At 44.7% G+C, this 23,292-nt stretch overlaps 1 protein-coding gene across 1 annotated transcript in view; it reads left to right on the plus strand.

The window, feature by feature from the left end:
* Positions 1-23,292, plus strand: part of KAZN (kazrin, periplakin interacting protein) — a 164,293-nt gene that overhangs the window by 28,123 nt on the left and 112,878 nt on the right. The window contains exon 2 of the mRNA XM_064525645.1: positions 17,355-17,512. Coding sequence (XP_064381715.1) covers positions 17,355-17,512 — 158 coding nt within the window. The remainder of the gene's footprint in view (positions 1-17,354; positions 17,513-23,292) is intronic.

Here is a 23,292-nt window from a genome sequence, read left to right on the forward strand (position 1 = left end):
GTCAAAATAATGGAAGAAGGGAGTTAACGTATCCCAGGTTTCCAATTAGGTTCGCTTATGGAGTAGCGTGTACACAGCTCTGTGCTGAAGAGCGATCCTCTGCTGGGTCAATGATTTGCCAGTTAAGCAGCCCCAAGATACCCTCTAAGGCTAATAATAGCCTCTAAGTAATAGAGCAGATCAGCCTGCCAGGTCAACAGCTATTTATTGTGGGAAACTGCGGCATCACAGCATGCTTTCAGATGCAACACCTCTCTTTATCTTATAGACATAAAGAGGTGTGAACTTACTCAAACAGATATTAATACCTAATTTTTAATGGGCTAATTAAACTGACCAGCACAAAACCTCAGAGGTCAGCCGTGCTCTCAGCTTGTAACGGTTAAGTATTTTTCAGTAGGGCTCTGGTAAAATGCTGAGAGATGTGGCCAAGTGCTGTCTTCGTGTCAGGATCCCGCTATTCACCTTTGCGTCCGCTTGTGTATTTAAACTGCTCGGTACAAATGGAGCACTAGGATAACAAGTATCTTGTTTTCCAAATCTTCCTGAGGGACAGCATGCTCATTTAGGTTGTTAAACAGATATACCAATATGCAATCGTATAATTAAGATCCTAATCAAATGCATACAATTACTTTCTTGTGCAAACTTGTAGTTTTAATAGAATTAAAAATACAAATCCCAGGTAATGTAATCCCCCTTTGTAGTTATGCTGCCCAGAATTTTAAATTTCACCCAAGAAGATAGGAGTATGAGTCTCTTGCAAAATACTGTGATGCCAATATGTGCCATCTGGAATGAGCTGCTATTCAGATTTGGCCGTATAATTCATACCCTTAATGGACAGTGAGATTTTTAATATATATGTCATAAGTTTCCAAATGATTTATTTGGCTGCCAGCCTTAAAAATTCCAATATTGTGAGGATTAAACAAACAAAAAAGTCAAGTAATCTAGTAGTGAGACTAAATCAATACATAAGAAATGGTAAATTAATGATATACGGTCGTAATTGTGTGAGTGTCGAAAAATCTGAAGACAATAAAATGTCTAGAGAAGGCGAGGGGCTGAAAAGGTCGCTGGAAACAGAGCTGTATGATTTATCACGGACATTCACAAGACAGGCCAGAAATGTTTTTTGGGTGCAAATCTGTAAATAACAGCCCTATAATTGACTAATAGAGCCATCATCTGTACAATTAATTACTTTCTGCTCACGCTGGATATGTGTTTATTTGATCTGTACAGTGTTAGCAATGTCGTATCTATAGTTGTTAACTGAAAATCCATATGGCTGAAGAACATTAAAGTTTCAAGTAGCACCCTGGCAGTGCACACAGTATTTCTATCTGATTTAAAAGCTGCAGAGTGCGATGCCTTAAAAGCAGCGCGTTACGTGTCAGACATGAGCAGAATCCAAACGTGAAGCTGTTTTTGGTGTTTCCTGTAGGGAGTCTCAGAACTGGCTAGTAATCTCTGTGAATGTGCAGATTTTGGCGCTCTCGCCTTTGAAAAGGCCCATATTGCCGTGCAAATGCCTGGTGATGGCAGAAGGCTGGAAGACTTTGCTGCGGCTCTCCGCGGGCCTTGGCAGCGTGTCGGGAGGGAGATGCCTGCCGGGGCCGTCTCCCGCGCCCGGGTGCCAGGTAGGGCCGAGCCCCCGCGCGCTGCCTGGGAGGTTCCCTTCGGAAAGGCAGCGGCTTTCCAGGTGGGCACAGAAAATCTGCTTTTCTCATCTCCCAGCCACAGGAATAGCTGGAAAGGAGAGGATAATTAAGCGTGGTGCTTGGCTCTAAGTGATGGACGGTAAATCACAGCCGGGGGAATACCACCTCTCCTAACGCACTGTCTAGACCTTGTGCCCCGTGCATCGCGCAGCGTCCCGCCATAGCTCTGGAGTGAAGTCACTCCTTGAGGGAAGTGAAGGATGTTACGCCGGGGCTGTAAAAAGGTGTAAGGCCCTTGGTATGTGGTTTGCAAAAGAAGAGAAACGAGTCTGGGCGTCTGCTTGCTCTCGCTTTTAGAAAAGAAGTATTTAGGGACTTAAAGTAGGTTGCTTTTTTGCTGTTCTTTAATGAACATGATTTATGGTAGAAAGCTGCCAAAATGCAGTAAGCAGAAATGTTTGTGAGAGAAATTAACAGAAAGTGTGACTTGAGGCAAAACTCACCAACTTCTGCAAGGAAAACATTAGCTAAATAACATGGTTGGGCATTAAAAAATCCCTATAGATGAGCAACTAGGCCAAGAAAAACACCCTTCTGGATAAAAGTCTTCTTTTCTCTAATTCTTGTCTGGAGGATTGTTGAGAATTTGACAGTTTGGTTTCTTTTTTCTTTCCGAGGGGAGAAGTGCATACAGGGGGTAAATCCATGGTGGGGGGGAAGAAATAAAACCACAACGGTGCAGAAAGGGAGAAGTGGCATTGCCTGTGACGGCCGGTGCATCTCACCTGCCGGCAGATGACATTGCAAGCGGCAGAGCGATGGAGAGCCCGTTCCCGATATATCAACACAAAGGCCAGATCGTCTTTTGCAGAAAGGGAATCTGAGAGATTCCAGCCTCAGGAGCAGCTTCAGTATGTCACAGGCTCCGATATAAATACCTTTGCAACGCTGAGCGCTTGCACAGGTAGTTTAATGGAGAAATACCTACTTCTGAACTGCTTCTGCTTGTGCTGGGGACAGCTTGCGTGCTTGGACGTGGGAGTGGCTTAGTCCTACTGACTCCAGAGTGATGGTGAAAATCAGTGAACTAATCCCCAAACATCACTGAGGGGTTGCCAATCCATAGTCTAAATTTGTACTCTTCTCCCTTTTTCATTTTTTTAATTTTTTTGAAACCTAATGATCAAAGCAAAAAGCTGGAAAGCGGAGAAAGGCATCCCCGCAACATTAAAGATCCTTGTATAAATAATTCATTTGTACGTGCACGCGTATGCATCACTCATTGTCACATGCAGCGTCCTGCATTTGGGACTTAACAGATGAAGAGGTCATCTGTTGGCCTATCCAAATGTTAATTTAGAGCTGAATTTCTCTTTTTTTTTTTTTCAGGTTGGCAGGCCCTTTTTTTTTTTCTTCTCTCTCTTTCTTTCTTTTTTTTTTTTTTTTTTTTTTTAAAGAAAGTCCCTAATTCTCTTTAGTTCCAATGCATAAAAATGCATTGATGATAAGGCAATCGTATGTTCTTATGTTATTTGAGCTGCTGAAAGAGAATGTTTGACCTTGAAAGATGTACGAATTAGGTTTTGTTTCCCCGAAATTGTAATTCAGTGTTCCACACCTTGCAGCCCTGCTGCGCGTCCTAGAAAACCGTAACCCACCGGTTGAGAATTGCTAACTGCTATGTTAAGGGCTGTGTTAATCAGTGCACTCACTGTAAGTGTGCATGTAGCAGAATGCCTGCAGAACTGCATGCATACTTATAATGCTATAACAAAACTAATAGTTGAGGTTAAGGAAAGGTGGCTGTTGAGCTTTGGAGGAGGTTTGCAAGCATTACTTCAAAAAGAGGCTCACAACTCAAAACTCAGTAAAGAAAGAGTGACAGCGGAGCAAAGGCTGGACACACATTTCACTGTCAGCATCACAGTGTCACAGCGCAATCACGCTTCATTCGCAAGCGCGTGTGTGTGTTGGTAATTCAGTGACAATTGCTAGGATGGAATTTCTGAAGGGAATATTGGAAAACTCCGGAGCTTGTCTTTTACAGTTGCACGCAAGCAAGAACACGTTGACTTGTACAGAGTTACTCTGGGCTTCTGCCATTGTAACCAAGAGGAGAATTTGGCCGATTGTGTTTTATTTCTTATCTCAATAGCACTTGGCAGTGGCAGTATTTAATTAAGCCATACAGGAATTGATGTATCTGCTATGAAACCAATTTACTGAAAATACCAGAAATCATTGAGACTGTGCATAAAAGTGATTGCAATCTGGTTTTGGCCAAGGCCATTGTAGCGCCTTTTATGGCTTCATGACTCCTTCTGCTTTATTTTTCCTCATTTGAGGCAACTTTAGAAGATGTGATTGGAAGCAGAAGGAAGCCGTGGTCTCAGATTTCCAGCCAAAAGGGTGCCCCTCTCCCTTTTCATCTCGTGTTTATTATTTTACCCCATCAAGGAGAAAAATGTCAGATACTTGTGTTACAGGAAAAGCAATGTGTAGGAGTAACTGAAGGAAAACAGGCTGGAGGCTTTCTCGAGAACAGAGAAATCTCATTGTGAGCTCCTTATCGACAGAAAGCAATGGCCATGTTAAATAAAGCTGGGCTGAGCGTATAATTAATTCATCCCTCTGAAGCTCTGCATCATCTACGCGTGTGAGTAGGGGAGGGCAGGGATGAAAGGGTTTGTCTCTGGCGTTGCTTCTCTGTTTTATCGCTAAGGGTTTTGTGACAGCATCCTCCTCCCTCAGACAGTCAGGGCTCTTCCAAAGCTCTTCCAAACCTCGCTTTCCATAAATGACAGTCAGATGCAGAGCTCGGTGCACATCTGTGCTTCATGCTAAGCCAAAAAGGCCCCTTGCCCACCAGGCAGACGTCAAACCCACCGGTCTCAAACCTCGGTGGACATGATGATGGTTTTCTTCTGTTTCTCTTTCAAAGTTGCAGAAGAAGGGTTACCGTGGCCAAGGGACTGAACGGGGAGGAGTAGATGCTTGTGCTGTTAAAGCTCGTGTTTCTATGGTCTCCCTCTGAGCATCTGCCAAAGGTAGCCAACAGGCATGGAGATTTCCATACGGGAGCAGGGCAGCGGTCCCTCGTGTTCACTCTTCTGCCTCTATGGATGGCCAAAAGTACATGCATTAAAGGAAGGGGCAATACAGTCTATCCTGCACACTGTACAACAGCATTAATCACTTCTTCATGAACTACTGTTTGTCTGAATGTCCTCTTTTTATGATGATTTAGGCCATGCAAATAAGCGGCGTAAGGAGCATCTGCATGTGTTTGGTATTGGTACTTTTAGTTCCCCAAGTTGTGCTTAAAGACCTACAGGACAGGACGTGCGCCCCAGCAGCTCACGTTCTGGGTGAGGAGCGCTTGTTTTTATTATAATCGGCATTATTCCTACAAATGCCTGTGCTTCAGCCCCAAGTAAACACCATGTTCCATGCTATACTCCTGGGTAAAGTGCTGCATCCCAGTGTCACCGCCCATTATGTGCTCCCGTGTGTGCTATAAACACGTACAGACTTGGCAAAATGGAGATCGCTGATCTTTGCTTTTACTAGTTTTCTTCAAATCATTTTAAGACCTCGTGCGAGGTCAGCGAGAGCTGTGAACTCTTCGAATTATGTTCAGAATAACTTCACATTTGCCCTTTGGATTCATTTCTGCTAATCAGTCTCTTTCCTGTTACCGCTAGATGAGTCACAGGCTGCTTTCCCACTTCACACTTAGCGTTTGCATGGCACGGTCGATTGTGACCCAGTTGGGATAATTGTCCCAGTAATGATTCATTTATCGCTATCCAGAACCCACTTCAAAACAACACTTTAAATGTGCTTTAAAGTGCTGTACTTCTGAAGAATTAAAATAAGCAAGTGCTTAGATGGTCTGGAGGTGGGGAAAGCTGTGCGCTAATCATACTTTTCCTTTACCAATATTACTGAAAAATGTTCCCATCTTGCCGCATTTTGCAAAAAATACAGTCTGAGGTGAATGAATTTAATAAGTAGAATCAAATAAAGGCAGTGTGTCATTCCTGGTTAAATTTGACATTGTGCTCACATCTATCGTCCATAGACTGTGTCGCAGTGACACAAGTCTTTCCTACTGAAATCTGGCTCTGAATTACAAAAAACATCTAAACCATATGAAAAGATTTATTGCATTTCAAGGAGTCAATGATTTGTCAGAGAACGACAGGGGGAATCACAGTATTGATGGATACTTTCAAAGAGCTCTTGATTCATCTTTTGTCTTTTGCAAACAAATGCAGAAGAAAACGTATTAAGTAGAAAAACGTTCCCTTTAAAACCAAAAAACCTTTAATTTTGTAGCCTATAGACGCCCATGTGCCGTAATCTTTGACTGCATTTGATCACATTTGCCTCAATCTGGACGCAACCTGGAGCACCATGCTGAAGTCGGTGCGGTCGCACGTATGTCAAAGCTTTTACCAGCTGAGTCGTGGTGATGAAAAGTTCTACCTGGGGCCAAGGAGAATTCGTATGTTATTCCTAAAAATCTCCTATACGCTTTCCTCTAAACCACCTGGGATACGGAATCTCCACTAAATAGATTGTGGAAAGTTTTAGCATGTTAATGAGTCTGCTTCTGTGTGCCAGTAAATAATTTGTTTAATTTGCTGTTGCAGCTGCGAGAAAATATTCCCATTAAAGCTGCAGCAGGGTGGGAGCTGCAGTATGGTGTGTATACTTCCAGGACAAGGCCTTTACACCTTATTAGCACAGCGGTAAGGGGAAAGTACTTTAAACAGCACTTACGGGGGGAAAAAAAAAGGCATTAAAAACATATTTGTCAGCTTCCAGAGAAGCTAATGAACAGACACATAATGACATATTAACAGCTTGAGATCCTTTGCTTTTCCATGGGAAGGCTTTAGCGTCTCGTCTGTCTTTCATCTCGGTATGGAAAGGCACGGTAATGAAGCCTCCGTCTAGGACTGTAGCTAGGTGAGGACTTAGACATGACAAAAAAATAAAATAAAAGCTGTATGTGTGTAGCTGCTCCTTTATTTCCTTTAGCACCTAAAGAAAAGCCATTAGGAAGAGCACCAGGAGGATGTGGTGGAGAAAGCCAGAAAATCCCTGCCGAGGGTGAGATGTGCTGCTTCCAAGGGGAAAACGCTCGCGGCGCTGCACCGGTGCTGCACCAGGACCCGGCAGTCCTATACCGAAGGTCTGTTTTCCAGTGCCGGCGCAGCTCCGTGCCGCATCCCGCTGGGAGCAATAACTAGGCGAAGGTGCCTGGCATCCTCCTTGCTGCAACCATTTCTCAGGCTGAGGAGCAGTGACTTTTGAGGGGAGGGAGGTGGGTTTTGCTTTTCACGAGCCTAATGTTGTCTGAGCTTAATAGCTAACGCTTGATGAACCTCATGGCAGTGTAAAATATGTCAAAACCAGAGTGGATTTTAGTAAAAGGTGGTTATGTTTGTCTCAGTATAGAACCAGTACCTCTGTATAACTGCAGCTATGACAACTGTACCTGATAGGGGTTTGCAGCTGATACCAGAAGAAAAGCAGCAGTTGGCTGCTGAGCAATTATGCAAATGGCCAGTGCGAAATGCGCTGACCTTTCCGAAGGAGCAGCCTCGTCAGTGCGCCGATACGGCCTATAAATGTACTTCTCTTGCCTATTTCTCAAGTCAACTTCGCAACCCCAATGATAACTTAATGATCATCACTAAAAGGGCTGTTTCAATGAGAAACATAAAGAGCATGTTCAGTCTGAACAGGCCATTAAGATGTGCTGCGTAAAATCCAGGACACAGGTATCCTGCATGTTTTCAGGCTATATGTAAAAGCAGCTCCAGGCCCTCAAATATTGTGACAGCTCAAACAGCATCCGTCTCCCACTTCTCTGAGCATGTCTGAAAACCGTCTTTGAGACGTGTTTAAAATGCACACTTTAATTTCTCTTTTTTAGCATGTCATTTGCAGTCTGTGCTCAGCTACGCCTAGGGTGTAGCTTTCCAAAAAGGGAGCTGAGATACCGCAGCCGCCGTGCGCTTCCAAGACGGGGGCTCTGCAAAAATGCAGCGCTGCCGAGGTGTGAAATAAAGTCACACCAGCTGCCAGCTATAATCCGGACAAAGGTATTGCTAAAGGTTGTTTAAAAAAAAAAAAAAAAAAGTGAGAGGAGGACCCTCACGACCGCCTGGCCTGGCCCTGTCCTTTGCTCCGCCTGCCATGCTGGTGGGTAAATTGGGGGTAATGCCAGGGACATGAGTCATGTTTGGGCTTTGCTTTCCAACTGCCGCCTTTCCCTTCTCTCAGACTGAGCAAAACGCGTGCGTTGGGTTGCTATCAATAAATGGCTGAAGGTTTTCGTTGCTGAAGGTTGGCTAGTGCCGGAATTTGGCGTTGAGGCACCCCTATGGACCCGCGTTGCTAAGAAACCCTGGCTGCCTCTGCAGCATCCTCCCGGGCTCGCCGCCTCTGCTTCGCCCGACGCAGGGCACACTTCGCTGGCGGCTGGCCCGCGTCCCTGCCTCTCCGATGCCGGAGTCCCCAAACTCCTCTCCGCCAGCCACAGGAGCCTGCAGCTGCCTAGGCGTCTGCAGCGCGGGGTCTGCGGTCCTACGGCTTTTTTGCAGAGCCGGCTCTTCCCTGAAGCCTGCGCGCTGCCGTCCCGCGTGCCTCGCGCCTGGGGAATTTCCTAACCCAGCTCGAGGCAGCAGGACGGTCTAAAAGCACAACCCGTCCATTTTACACCCGGGCTGCGCAGTAGTCCGGTTGCCATGGCAAAGCTGGAAAGCAGAGCACATAGGCAGCTGTTCAGGTGAGAGCACTGCCTCTGCGGGGGGATATAAAATATATAGATATATATAGTTTGTATTTTTTTTTTTTAATGTGGTGCTGAGATCCACGTGAATGAGAGCAGAGGCCTCTGTCGCGGGAGTCTCCTTGAGCCGCGGCACAGAGCTGGCTGTATCCCGCTGGAGGGAACCACCGCTTATTTAGTGTTTTAAGGGACGTTTTTGTCCGTGCTATGGGTATGCTGTCTGGCACCGGGCAAGCAGCTGAGTTTCCCTGGCTCTCGGTTTCCACATGAACCAAAATGTGGAGGTCTGCCTGTCTGAAGCAATTTCGGGTATCGTGTGGGTGGAAGACAAACTTTGGACTTTAAAAGCTGGAGGAAAGGAGGAGCTAAGGTTTCCCAGGGGCTTTTCCGTCCCCTTCCCTGAGCTGCCGCACTGGCTCCCTGGGTATCCCGCATGCAGCGGTCTGGCTGGGTCATTGCTCACCCTGCCTTCATCGGCCGGGGACTTCTGCAAATCCGAAACGGTTGCGAGATACTGAGCAAAGCGCAGAGAGGAGACAGTGTTTGGTGTTGTACCGCTACAGATGAGCATGAACCCCATCAAACGCTATGGGCATTGCTTTAGTGACAGTGTTACGCAGCTGGAGCTATCAGAGAGGTGTTTTCTCAGTATTATCCTCATGCATGTTGCTATTGAACTCTAGCAGGTTTGATGCTGATCTCACCCTGGCTTTATGAGAAGCAGAATAAATAAACCGCTCCCAGCATGCAGGTATTAGGTCGCTTTCTGCATCTTCCAAGAACCCCCAAAATACGACACCAACATTAGTTTGTGGAGCTGTGCTATCATTTTCCCTCTCTTTCTTTTCTGCCTTTTTGGTTATAATTAGCAGGGACGCTCTCTGTCAGTCAGGCGTCAGGATGAAACGCTTGCTCCTCATCCATCAAAACGCCTCTGCCGGAGAAACCGTCCATTCCCCGAGGCAGCTGCCGAGGGCCAACGCGGAGTGACTGACTGTGCTATTTGTGGGGCCGAGTAGCTTTTAGCATTGATGCTGTTGTTCAGGCGTGTGCAGGGGCCTCGGGAAGGCGAAGGTGCTCCGACGCTGGAAGTCGTCCTTCTTGGCAGCCCGAGGAGATTCTCGCACGGGGAGGGAAGGGCAGAGCTCTGGATAGGTGCCCAAAGGCTGCACGTTCAGAAGCAGTTGAGCTCTGTCCTCAGAAGGGAGGTGGACACCAAAATGCTGATGATAGTCCAAGGCTCAGGAGCCCAAGCACCTCGGGCGCTTTTGAACGAAAGTGTCTGAATCACTTAAGAATTTGTAAACGTTTTCATCAAAACCTTTTCTATTAACCTAACACGCTCTGTTACTGAGGAGCAGAGAGCATTTTTTATTTCTCTCCTGTTCCTCTGCTGGTTCTGGTTTTACCTGCTTTGGCCACCTCTTAGGTATTGCAATGATCTCATCTCTCCCAGTGCCTGGCCGGGATCCCAGACTTTTACTGGGACTTGGCACAGGAACACATTTGATGGAAAATCTCAGTTCCTCTAAGCTTTGCTCACAAAATGCAGCTTCCCCAGGTTACAGTTCTCCAAAGGCAGCTTCATCCTGATCATAGTTGTTCCTCTCACCCTTTATATAAGTTTTATTTCATTGCCTTGCCAAGCAATTTTTCTGAAAAAGCTACAAGTGAAAATGAGGAAAGGAGATTAGTGCAGTATATACTACCCCTGTCTACAAGCTTGAAGGGGATATTTGGTTTTCTCCTTCTCTCCGCTCACTGAAATAAATGTCACCAGCAAATGTGTACAAATGCAGCATGCATCATCTAGAAATAAAATGCGAAGTTGGCTGTGATGTCAAGGCTTAAAGACCTTGGGATGCCCCATCCAAAATCTTGCACTACCCTACCACCATCCTCCCTGCAAGCACAGATGGGCACCGGTCCCCTAAAGTCAGTTCATAACAGCTGGATATTAACAGCTAGATATCTGGCCCGTGCTGTCTTTGTGTTGGTGCACACAGTTTTTGTTGCTCGCTTCCTTTTTGTCTAAATAAAGTAGCTATTGTTTATGAAATATATTTTCCTAATTAGCGAAAAAATGACAAATAAATGGTTACCTGACAGAAACAAGAAAGCAGCAGCTGCAAAGCTGGGTGCCACCACATCTGGTTCTTCTTCAGAAAGGCGTTTTCAGTTCCTGCACATTTAAAATTAGTTTCTCTTCCAGAAATTAGATTTACCAGTTTGGCATGCCTTCGGTGTTTTTCTAAATCTGCCATCGTTCCTGGCCTAGCAGCGGGTAGTCCTCCGGGGAATAAAAAGTAATTAAGCATCTGAAATATTTCTGTAAACAACTATATTCAGAACATCAAAGTCTGGTAGAATCTAGTGTAAAACTGGCCTTTTTTTTCTCCAGGGAAGTTATGGACATCTGTCCTTGTGCCATGGTTCTGAAAAACCCCGCCTTCTTTCTACTTTCTACTAAGCTGTATGTTTTTTGATAGAGAGGGAACGTCACGAGAAACCACAAAACTTGTTTCCAGGTTGCTGGAATTCAGAATGTGTCCATATTTTAAGAACAGGCTAAAACTGACATTTTAATGGAAATAGTTAAAAATCCAACTTTGACAGAAGCTGCCTCAGCATCTAAAAGAAAAAAAAGTGTCAGTGAAAAAATTTGATTATTAAAGAACTGTCACAATTCTACAAAGCCCCACTTCTTAATGTCATTTTTTATTTTCAGAAAGGTCAGGTGGGTAAGGAGAAACTAATAAGCTGGGAAAAAAAAGACCAGCTTCATTTCTGAGCATGTTTTCCTTGGGAACTGTGCTGCCATTTATTGGTCTGATGGGTTTCCTTCGCGTTTGGGAAGCTCTGAATGCAGCTCTTTGCCCGTTACATGCAAAACATTTACAGCCCAAAGAGGCCAGCTCGTTAGTAATTACCGTAATGAGTTCTTCACAGTGTTTTGCTGAAAGGTGATTGAGCCCCTAATGCAGATAGCAGATATTTTTTCCTCAGTTAATGGCGTGGTAAATTATTCCGGCGAGGGGGCTCATTGAAAGCCTCCTCTGAAACAAGTTAAAGACTACAAAGGAAAGACAAAGCTATAGGGGCTCTGCAGTTAGGGGAGAAAATCCTGATGGAGGGTTTCAAATCTGGATCTTCCCGATGTTTTTGCAGGAGCGTACGGCTGTGTCACGAAGGCGGTGGCCAGCACCAGCAAATGGACGGGGCGGATGATGCTGGATATATTCTCCAACAGCAAAAATGGGGGAAAGCTCAGCCGGAGGGATCAAATCTCCAGTCTTGGTGGCACCTGCTGCCTGGTTACAGGAAGGTCTAACTTAAATGTCTGCTCTGATTTTTTGCAACAAAGTCAGCCAAAGAACCCAGGAATGCTGGTCCTGTGTCCCTGGTTAAAATTATTACACTGTATGTCCTCTTTCATTTAGTCAGCCCTACCAGCTAAAATTAATTTTAGACTCTGCTGGCTTTTGTCAGCAGATCTCGGGATGTATTATCTGCAGTTTATTTGATTTGGTCTTCACCTGGGCAGTGGCTGGAGAGGATAAAGTGGGCTCTCCTGGAGCGGCGTTATTGCTCCGGCCTCTCCCCTGCGGTGGGCTTTGGCACGAGTGCATTTTTCTGCAGAGACAGAAAGCAGTTTCCTTTCTCCCCAGGAAGCGCCTGGCAGAAAAGGACAACCTTGTTGACCTGTTCCCGCTTCTGGAGGTGGCCAAGTGCTCCTCACCCGAGGTGGCACCATGGCCGGGGCTGCCCAAACACGGCATCTGCTCTCGTCTCCGGGGTGGTGTCGAAGCCCTGATGGGCTTGTTCACCCCGCAAAATTGTTCCTTATGCTGAGAAAATGGGGAAGTTGGCATGGGAAAAGCTGGAATTGTGGGGCTTTGAGAGCTGAAATTTTTCCTTAGCTGCTGGCCTCGCTCGCAGTGTTACTGGTGTATATATTGCCAAGAGGGCTGGAGTGGAAAGGAAAAATTGTCCTTGTTTTTCTGCTTTAGGGATCAGAAAGCATCTTTCAGTCTGAGCTGAATATACCTGTGTTTATATCTGAGGACCCTAATTATCTCTCCTCTTATGCTGCCTGTCTCTCTCTTTAGATAATGTTTAAACTGCACAGAAATTGCTAGCTCTGCTAAAGTGCAGCTCAACAGAAATGTTTAAGGCTTAATGGCGAGAGGGGTGGAGGGTTGGCCTCCTTATCCTTCTCCCTTGGGTTTCTAGTGTGCACAAGGCAGGAATTCCCCTTGATTTGTTTAAATGTGAAGCAATAAATATCTTTTGCTGGTTACGAGGGTCCTTCGGAAACTGAGTTGCAGACTGTGAGATAGGACATCCATAAAATCAGTGTGATAAATCAATTTATTTTTTAGGCTTTCTTTGTTTTTGCTTTGTCTGTTGGCCAGAGGTTCAGAAATCCCTGTTTTACTTTCACGAAGAAGACTGGGGCAGTTTTAGTTTCAAATAGAGTTTCCAGTGTCCCCGTGGAAAAAGACTTGTTTTGGGAAGCCAAGGTCCAGCACGACGCAAGGCAGATTCCTCTGCGTCAGCAAGAGTCAAATACAGGTCTGTGCTTCCACGCTCCTACCGAAAGCGTTTCTTCTGCTTTCGGTGGCATCTCTGTAAATGAAGAGAATTACAAATGAGAGCAGCGTTTGCCCCCCGTAGCTTAACGGACCACATGTTGCTCAAGCAATACGAAGGCTCCCAAAGGGTGAAAGAGGAGATATTGGGAGGATATGGAGCTGTTGCTTCAGATAAGGAGGTTAGGATAATTCAAGAAAATACCATTTTGTTTGTTTACAATTGCTCCATGCACTGATTTCTGGTGACAGCGTAAATCTGGGCTGAAGTCATCAACTTGGAGAGAAGACCTCTGATACAAGTCCCTTTACCGAAGGCAGAACGTGGTCTCCTAGGGCAAGCCAACCTTCTGGAGCATAAACCGCTTCCAGATTATCCATCCTCCATTCTTCATGGGTCAAAATGGGTGGGATGGAGCACTGAGGAGCCCTCACACTGGGAAGGTGGCTCTTGGGGCTGACGTATCCAATAGAAAAGAAATCCTGGTTGCGTGTGAATGGAGGTATGCTATGCCCTGGTTTTCTTTCTTTTAAGAAATAAGCTAACTGCTTGAGGACTGCAAAAGCTCTGTGTGGCTTTTATTTTCTCACTTCCAATTCCATCAAATGAAAAAAAAAATCGCTTCAGTGCTGCACTCTTTGCTGAAATGAATCCTTCTGCCTGACTTGCAGAGATTTACAATAGAAATGCTGACAGACCCTAATTTATAACGGTGTGAACAAAGCCACGGTAATGAGCCTTGGAAAAGAGAAAATGCTTGAAGCTTGGGATGGCTGAGCACAGGAAAGGCAAACAGAGCAGTTCCAGAGGGCTGTGGTCAGAAAACTAAAGATGTGGTCACTGGTGTTGGGGCAAAACGCGTGTGTTGTGGGAACAATCCACTTCTGTGAGGCAGGAGCACGACACAGGGACACACCGCACAGCCCAGGTAGGCAAATCGCTGGTGTTTATACATGCAGCAGACCAGAACATCATCCAGAGATGATGGGCAATGCATAAAGCTCACTTTAAAAACTGCAAACCCTTATTGCATTTTTATGCATTTGTTAAAAACATGAGCCCACAGCCCCAAATCCCCCTCTTTTGACTCGGTCTGTGTTGGCGGTTGGTGCATTTGCAGGCAGAGCAGGCTTCGTCTGCAGTGATGCCGCGTCGGCTGCCGGGGAGCTCGGCCTCCTGCCGCCGGGCTTTGCTTTTTGGGTGGAAATTCATATGTGCCTGTAAGCGCATATTGGTGCTCAGCGTCACCATTAAATGTTGCTCTGGAGAGAAGCGCTGAAATGTTTTGGCTCAGGGCAGCGTTTCTCGAGGGTCCTTCATCTTCTCCTTCAGTTCAGCTGTAAATGAGGTATTGACATAATGAATAAAACAAAAACATCCAGGGTAGCGGCAGAGCTTATAAAATTGCCCGTAACACCTCTGTGCGCCTCTTTATCTAGCCGGGTCTTGCCTAGTTTAGCCTCCGAGTAGCAAAGCAAGAAAGATATATTTATAAATTGGGATGGGAAGGGGAGTGTGTGGGAGGAGAAAAATACAACTAATAGGCATTTGGTCTGTCATCTCTCTGTGGCACCGAGAGGGCCACTGGATGTGTGCAGTGAGGAACAAGCGGGAAGCTTTATGTTTTAGGACTGCTCAGTGCATCACAGCGAAATATGTTGCTTTTGGAAATATGGTGGTATTATATTATTTATTATTTATATTATTTGCCTTTGCACGGCAGGTTTATCAAAACTGTCTGCTGCACCTCCTGCCCGGACCCAGTACTTGCTCTGTGCAACGCAGGGAGTAAGATAAGCGGCTGCCCAGTGCGTGGACTTCTGCTGCCAGGCTTTCAGCAGCCTCGTGCCTTACTGCAGGAGGGCTCTGCCGCGTCCATTCGCAGCGGGCTCCAAAACTGGAGCGAACTTCATCTTTGGCTTCAAACTAGCCCCATTCCCCTGCATTCCCCATAGGTTTCATCACTTTTCTTGGATGTTAGGATTGCTGTGAACCTCTTTAACAGATGCGCAGAATTTATGCTTCCTGGCGAGGAGTGATGACTCGTAAAGCCAGAGTACCGGCATCCAGGTGGATGAAGTACAAGACCCTGCGTGGGGGCACGGGCTTGGCCTGGCCTGCGTTGGCATGGCTGCGTGCCCGTGTTCCCGTGCTGTGTTCGTGTTCGGGGCAAGAGGCCAGGAACGTACCCGTGCCCCTTGCTCCCTAAAATACGGGACTGGAAGATATTTGAGAGCCTTGCAGTAAAAACGCAACAGCTTTCCTAGGCCGGTGAAAATCCCCCAGCCCATTATATGGCACACTTGTGAAAAATGGGATTGATTCAATTAGTTATTCCAAAGTCCTCATCTTGCATATGATTTATATTACAGTTTAAAATGGGCCCATCCATCATGGTGAGCCTCAAAGACTTTTTTCATGAGCGGTTACGTACATGAATACCCCCAAAACCATATAATTCTCCTAATCCTCCTGGACTGACTCTGTTCAAGGCTTTTTAAGGCACAGAGTTTTCATCCCAAATAAGCGCTGTTGGAAAGGAAGATTCTCTTCCTTCACTCTTGCATTTTGGAAAAATCCCTGTTCCTTGTTACCAATCCTTTGTTACTAGAGAGCAGGGGAAAATTTGCTCCTTAATGAGTACGGTTTCAGGCTAATCTTTGCTACTTTGAATCTTGGAGTAAGATCTTATTTGGACAGAACTAGGTCAAGTATATTTCAATTGCCTGGTGCTCTTAAAATCCACTTGTCAGAGTCCTAAATAACACATTGCCTTATTCATAAACAGCCTAAGCAGATCAGGGTTTGCCATATGTACCAGCGAAGCACAGCTCGGAGTGTGACAGTGATGTGTTACTACGAGCCACAAGCTTATCAAAGGGTTTTACTGCATGAAGCGGCAACAAAAAAATACACTGCAGCATTGCTGGAGCCTCATTTGTTCAATGAGCCTACAATAAAAATGAAAACGCAAAGCTTGTGATGGCTTAAAAGAAAATTGCGGCATGGATTTTTCAAGTCTGCGGGAATGCAAAGGTTTTTATTGTGTAGGAACAAATTTGATCATTAGTTAGTGTCATTGTGGTCCGTATAAATCGCAGCATCATGAAGCGCCTGAAGCTGCACTTCTGCGGGTCACGAATGTGGTAATTTCTGCTGTCGTCTTGCATGAGCGGGAGCAGAACCTCTCATATAACTCCAGGTTTTGACCCTATGAGGGGAACATAAAAGACTATCAGTGTTTCAAGTACCAATGGTTGTGAAGAAAGAAAATAAACATGATTTCAATCATTGGACTTGCTCCTTCTGCCCAACCCTGGCTCATAAAAAGCCAATTTCTTGTCTTTGTGCCCTCCCTGTTTGTCTGAGGTGCCGGGGCCTGGCACATCGCAGAGAGCCGGGCTCTGGACCGGGCATCGGGGACCAGACTGCAATTTTTATTCCGGCAACGACCTGTTATTTGACCTTGGGCACTTGGCTTACTTCGTGGCTACGCAGTGCTGCTGGTTAGATTTGTCAGCTCCTGGGCGATTAGCCGTGCGGACTCATTTCTTAACCAGAAGGATCCTCCATTTCAGCTGGATTTTATAAATGCTAATATCAGACAAATTTTTGAAAAGTAGTATTTTTAACTCTTGTTAACTCTGTGTCAAAGTGTTTAAGTGTATCTTGTTCCAGTCCATGTATTGCCCTAGCTGCTGTGGTGTAACCTTAAACCTAACCTTAGATGAGTCACCTTTTATATATTTGTGTGTGTGTGTATATATGCACACACATGTATATAGGTTTTAATTATAGGATCTTATTGCAATAGCTCAATACTTTTGCAGCCCTCATGTCTGTTGCAGTATGCACTTAATATTAAAAATAATACAATTTTGGTGCTGCAAATGCTTATTACATAGGGAAAATAGACTGCATGTGATTTGATAAGGGGTACAATGAGATTTTGGTGTTTAGCTTGTGGCTGAATCTTGTTCCTATCTGGCAGTAACTAAAAGTTAATACCATGGTGTTAATTCGGACTACGTTACCGTGTTACTGCTGCGGTTCTCTGTCAGCATTTGACTTTACAGTCGCCACTATTGTTTTTTATGCCTTTGCTGGCCCTCTCGGCAGAGAAGCCGGGGAGGTAGTGAGAAGCAATTTCCAGCTGTGCTTTTAGAAGGGGTCTCCCAAGGCTGGGCTGAAGCCCAGTCCCGGGGCAGCATGGGGAGAAAATGACACCAGCTCTCCCTCCAGCACGGTTTCATTCCTAGTTTTGTCTCCCCTCTTTGTCTCCCCAGCTGTAGAGTCATTGCACTCCTTAAACGACCAGATCTCTCATTTTATCGTGAACAAGTCAAAAGCGCTGGATGAAGACGACGATGCTTTTCTGCCCAGTGAGAAGGAATCTCTGAGGAGCTCCATGATGCTGATGAGGCACCTCCTACGGGACGCACAGGTATGAAATCAATAAACCCACCTCTGTTGAGACATGCAGAATGCTCCTTGCACATATCCAGAGGCAACACTTCATTTTTACGGTTGATTTTAGCTGCAAAAGAAACATTAGACCCTGACACTTGTTTAAAACTGACTCTAGCTTCTGAAATTCATGGCTGTGGAAAGGGCATCTTGGCACGCAGAGTTTTGATAGGCCTGTATGTTAGATTTAGGGTTGAAAACTTCTTTGAAGTTACAGAAGAAAAAGTAGTAATATATTGGTTGATGGGAATGTAGCATCAGTTCTAGCAAAAGAAAATCTTTTTGCCACTAAGCAACTGTGCTGAGTGCCAGACACGTAACTGAACTGTTTGGTTTAACCATGCTCCAAAATGCCAGTTAAAAGTCATGAATTCATGTGCAGGTGTTTCTTTGTGCCTTCGCTGCTTTTACGTAAAATCTGTCTCTGTAGGTTTACTATGTTACAGTGCAATTCCTTCAGACCGTAAAAAAACCCTTTGAAACATTCGGTATATTTATCTTTTTTATATTCCCTTTTAGTCTTTATTTGTAAAGCTTAGGTGGAAAATGGCACCTTGCATTGGAAGATTTTTTGGAAAACAGGGAGGTCTCTTCCTTCTGCCTCCTGCAAAGGCAGTCTCGGACTGTCCCGAGCACTTGTCATACTCTTCTTGCTCGTAACGTGCTAAACTCTCTGCATTAATATTGCTGGGGCAGTACAAGCACCCAAGTTACGCAGATCCTTCCATTTCCACACACGAGCCCTTGCTCTCCGACTCGTAACGGGTGACTCTGGCTCTTTGCCGCCTTGCTAACAAGAAATGGAGATGCGTATTAGATTCATGGGGTGTCTGAAGGTCATCTGCTTCAGCTTAGGTTGCGTTGCTCAGGGCTGAGTCCAGGCCAGTTTTCAGGCTCTCCAAGGGTGGAGATCCCACAGCCTCTCTGGGCCCCTGTTCTCTGCTTTGACCACTCTCATGGTGAACATTATTTTCTGATTATCTAGTTGGTATTTCCCTTATTGCCATGTTTGCCCATTGCCTCTCATTAAAAACCTAATAAGAAAATAAAAGAGGAGGGAATTACTCCTGTAAGGATTAGCCATGCTGTCTGCAAAATCATCTTGTCCAGGGCTTTTTCCTCATCTTCATTCCGTGCTAACCCCGTCTTGCCATTGGGAGGACCGACATGGACTGGTGCAGATAGTATAAAACTGTGATTTCCCAGACCCCTGTTAACCAAACAGCACACTTACCCCAATGCTCCCCGGGGCCCAGTTTCCCGTGATTTGTTCCCAGCATCGTACAAGTACCTTCATGGAAAACTTAAACAGAGAAAGCTACACATTTTCATGTTTTATTCCCACAAATTCTCACGTGGAGTCTGGTGGTTATCTGAGCAAACTTACCTCTTTCTCTCACTTTCAAAGCCTTTTGGTCTTGATTAGTTTAGCTAATAGAGCTTTTGTCACATGCAAGAAGTGAGCTGGGAATGGCTGGTATTAGTGACAGCTGTATTTTAATGGTGGGTATTGTCGTGTGTAGAGCGAGGCAACTGTATTTAGTCATATGCCAAAGTTTTCGGATGCTCAGTGCTTGGAGTCAAGTGAGAAGGATGGATGACTGAATCTAGCAGAAGTCTTCAGCCGGTTGCTAAAACTTGCCTGTAGCCTTTGAATGAGCCTTCCCGTCTTGACCCGCTGCCAGTCCTTCCCGACGTGTGGATTAGAGATAATCAGCCTGAAGCTACACACATCTCATTTTGCACAAAATCGTACACAGTATAGCCATGGCTGCTCATGGCAGTGTTGCAAAACTGTGAAGAATTTATCAGAGAGAACCTTATGGATCTCTTATTTGGTGTTAAAAAAGGCATTTTTTTCTTTTTAACTCAGAAGATGCTTCAGCAAAGCAAAAAAAATCCTCCAAGGTATAGTTTCAAAAAATGCCAAGATGCAAATGACTACTCATCAGACAAACAGGCAGCTGTTTTTTCTGCAGGTAGTTACGGTGGGCTCATTCTGCTCTGCTGCCTCAAAGGTAGATTTAGCTTCACGGCAGAGACCGTTGCACACGTGGCAGCTCCCCAGGGTCCCTCAGCACAGTGGCAGGAGATGTCCTAGCAGACCCCACCCAGGCAGGGCACAGGGAACCAACCTGACACCTCTGCGCAGGGTTTTGTCTCTATGGTTGCAGTGCTCAGGTCACTTTTATATGTCTTCAGCCAAATCGCTTGTCTCAGATCAAAGGTTGAGGCACGGGTGTGAAGAAATGGAGAATATGAAGGGTTAAATCGTGCTTTTGGATTTGCATATAAAGGTTGTGCTGCAGGTGGAAATACCTCTAGGGGAGTCAGGCGTAGAGGGCTGGGAATAGGCAGATGCTCCAGAGGCAGCTGCATGTTGCAGATAAAATAAATATGGGGCAAAAAGTACCCATTAATAATCCACTTACGCAGGAATTCTTTTCTTAGCACCTGAGAATTGCTTTACTACTTATCAGTTGTCCTGAATACATATTAAGTGCTGTCTGTGATAGAGTGACTGATTAAGGAGATGCTAATAACAATGGGGAAATGTCAAGTGCCTCTGTGTCCTCCTGATGCATCTGGAGCTCTTCCCAGGCAGCACAGGCCAGCTCTTGCCTGGGTTTTCTGAGCTGGAAGGATGACAAGGTGGGAAGTGGTAGTGATGAGTAAAAGGCTGGAACCGAGCAGGTGACAACATCAAGTACAAAAAACCAATCAAATAAATCCTCTGAGGAATGAAAGAAACATGAGGTTGGCGGCAAGCTACCTAAACAGGAATATCGCCACTAGTGTGTGCATATAAAGTACGTATTCACCGTGATTTCAGAGTGCCCTATAGCTCTAATTACAAGGGAGGGGAAAATATCACTAATGCAATAATTTCCTTTTCTTTCAGCTGATCTCACTTCTTTCCAGCAAGTGCTTTTTTATGGGATGATGGAGCCCTGCATGTCTAAGTAAGAGTTATTGTGCTAGGCTCTGTACTAAGATAAACTATAATCTTGTGTTTGGCCCATCTCCTCCTGTTCTTCCTCAGCATCTTGGCGTCGGCCTGATTTTGGCTGGCAGGAGCTTGAAGAGAGGCTATCCGGCCTGAATTTTTGGGCAGTAACAAGCTGGATTGCTCAACTGCCAGAGTGACTGATCTTCTGAATTCCGCGGGGATGGACAATGGGCATTTCTCATTTCTCTGATGCTATTATCTGCTTTTAAAGCTGGTTTAAAAAGACAGTCTGTGACAATGACCATCTAAAGGCTGCTGAGTTTCTGGTACAGAGAGAATTTTTACAAATTTTAGTAACTCTGCCTGGGATGCCAGCAGGCTGGAGGCACGGCTGAAGTAAAGGCTTGAGATCCTCCAGTTCTAACCTTGGTCTTGAGTGGCTTTTTTGGCTTTACATGAATCACAAAAAAACAATTAATGATTGGAAGCCAGTGATTTAGTGACAGTCTTTCCAATCTGCAAGCCATTTGGAATATCTTGATCTTGGCTCTCTTGACCCTGGTGGTCTCCAGCCATTACCCCGTGGACAGGATTTCCTCATTGCAAAAATACCCTCTTGCAAGGACTGCTCACTGACCCACGCGCTTGCCGCCAGGCTCAGCAGTGCATTTCCAAGGGCTTTGGTAATTCCTCCAAGTAAGGGCTGAAGCTTTGCTTTCCGATTGCTCCATTCTCATCTTTGTTTCAGGTTTTCAGCAACCTTATGACGTCAGTCAGAAAGCGTAAAGGCATTACGTTCCCCTAAACAAGGCTTAACAAGTAATCATCTGCGTAGTAGACCTGAAAGGAGGGAGCAATCCAAGAGGAAATTGAAATAGTGTTATATGAACTTAAAAGCTGCTCTTAGATAAAACCAGTGCACGAAAGCAGATCAAAAACAAAGGTGCATTTTTTTCTGTGTGACACTTTCCATCCTCCGTTTAGTATGAGAATGAATAAACAATTTCATATCTGCTAAGACAGTCCAATGCAAGATGCTGTCACGTGGATATGGCATTGTATGATAGATGGTCATCGTTGTCAATCATTTCTGACAGTCCTATTATGCTTGGAAGGGATGTTTGCTCTGTGCATGTTGTTTTATAATCCTCAGAGGTGGAATTTTATAGCCTAGCAGTGTTTTTTTGCTCTGACATTTCCCTAAGCAGGATTTATTGCTTTTGAGACACACATGACTTGAATCCATTATACCTTCAAACTTTAAATCTCCCTCCAGTTTTGCCTAAACTACTTTTTTTTTTGCTTTTTACTTGACTTCTCTCGGTTTCTAATTGCTATTGTGAGAGACTTAACTGGCGTGGAACAGAAGGTACCTAACATCTAAAGGCTGAGTCATATGCGGCAGATCTAATCTAGCAGTTTGCCAAAGCAGTTTGTCTAATGAATTGCAAAGGTGCATCCAGGCTCGCAGCATCAGCCAGGAAGTAGGTTAATATTTTCTCTTATATGAAAGAACACATGTAAAATAAAAGGCTTCTTTCCCACATGCCTGACCTTAAATGCCAAACTTTCAGGAAGTTCTGAATGTCTAGTTACTTCCATAAAGTGTTTAATTGACTTCAAGTAGATTTTAAGTTCTCTGGGAGAAGTACTCTCTTTTTATTCCATTTCTTTCACAATGGTGTTGTGATTATCACTGGAGCCACTTAGGTGCTGTTGTAAAAGAAATACAGAGTTAGAGAGCCAATTTTTTTGTTACAATCAAGTCCTCATATGATGACTGTGCTTTTCAGATACGGTCATAAAATACATGATACAAAAGAATAAGATTAGCTTAGTAACCTTGTGGAGCACTTGGCTTAAATATAATTGGATTTCAGTAGTTGACTATGCATGATTTGGAGACCTTAAGGATATTCAATTGGTTCTCTGCTGAGGGGTTAATTTCTTTTCTAGGTAAGGAAAGAAAATAAAGCTGGCAGTGCTGCCAGCCTGCATTCTGTTCACAAAACAGCATGGGTGTTGTGCAGAAATTATATGGGGGAAGGGGGGAAAGAACCCACATCCTCCCATGAGTGTTTGACAACAAATGATATAAGGTCAATATAAGGTCTTTTGTATTATAATCTTTTCTTCAGTAGTCTCTTTCTTCTTTCCAAGGCAGGCTCTTACTGAAGCAGCTGTGATGGTAGCTGCAGAACTAGCAGCAGAGTAGTGCTATTTCATCAACTGACCTTTAAAAATAATTCTTATTTTCTACAGAGATCTATTGTTTAAAGCTGACCATGTTGTTGCAATATTCTGCTCATGAGTTCAGTACACACCACCATCTGCTTCTCAGACTTGGAGCAGGCAGAGCTTTAGGAGCAAAGCAAAACACCATGACCTTTATCTTCCTGCGAGTGGGTCATATTGGTATCAACAGGAGGAAAAGCGAAGGGAGGGTTTGCTCTCTGTTTCAATAAACTGCCATTGTTTGAGTTCTGAAAGGCTCCTCGCCACACTAATGTGTTTCAAAGGACACAGGAGCAGATACAACGCTAATTTTTGGTTATGAAATATTATCAAAATACTGTTTTTAACTGGCATTCACACATCAGTTTTCACATTTTGGAGGTTGGTTCATCTTGGAAAATGACATCAGATAGGATTAGTTGTTTAGTGCAAAACCTGAAAAAGAAACTTGCTGCTCCATACACATTGCATTTTTTACATTAATCTTGTCATCCCATTTCCATATGAAGAAATATTCCTAGGCACTTCCAGGCCAGCGGTTCATATTCTAATGATCCTGCTAGGTCTAGTCA

This window comes from Dromaius novaehollandiae, chromosome 24 (genome assembly GCF_036370855.1).
Source record: "Dromaius novaehollandiae isolate bDroNov1 chromosome 24, bDroNov1.hap1, whole genome shotgun sequence".
In the NCBI taxonomy this organism is placed as follows: Eukaryota; Metazoa; Chordata; class Aves; order Casuariiformes; family Dromaiidae; genus Dromaius; species Dromaius novaehollandiae.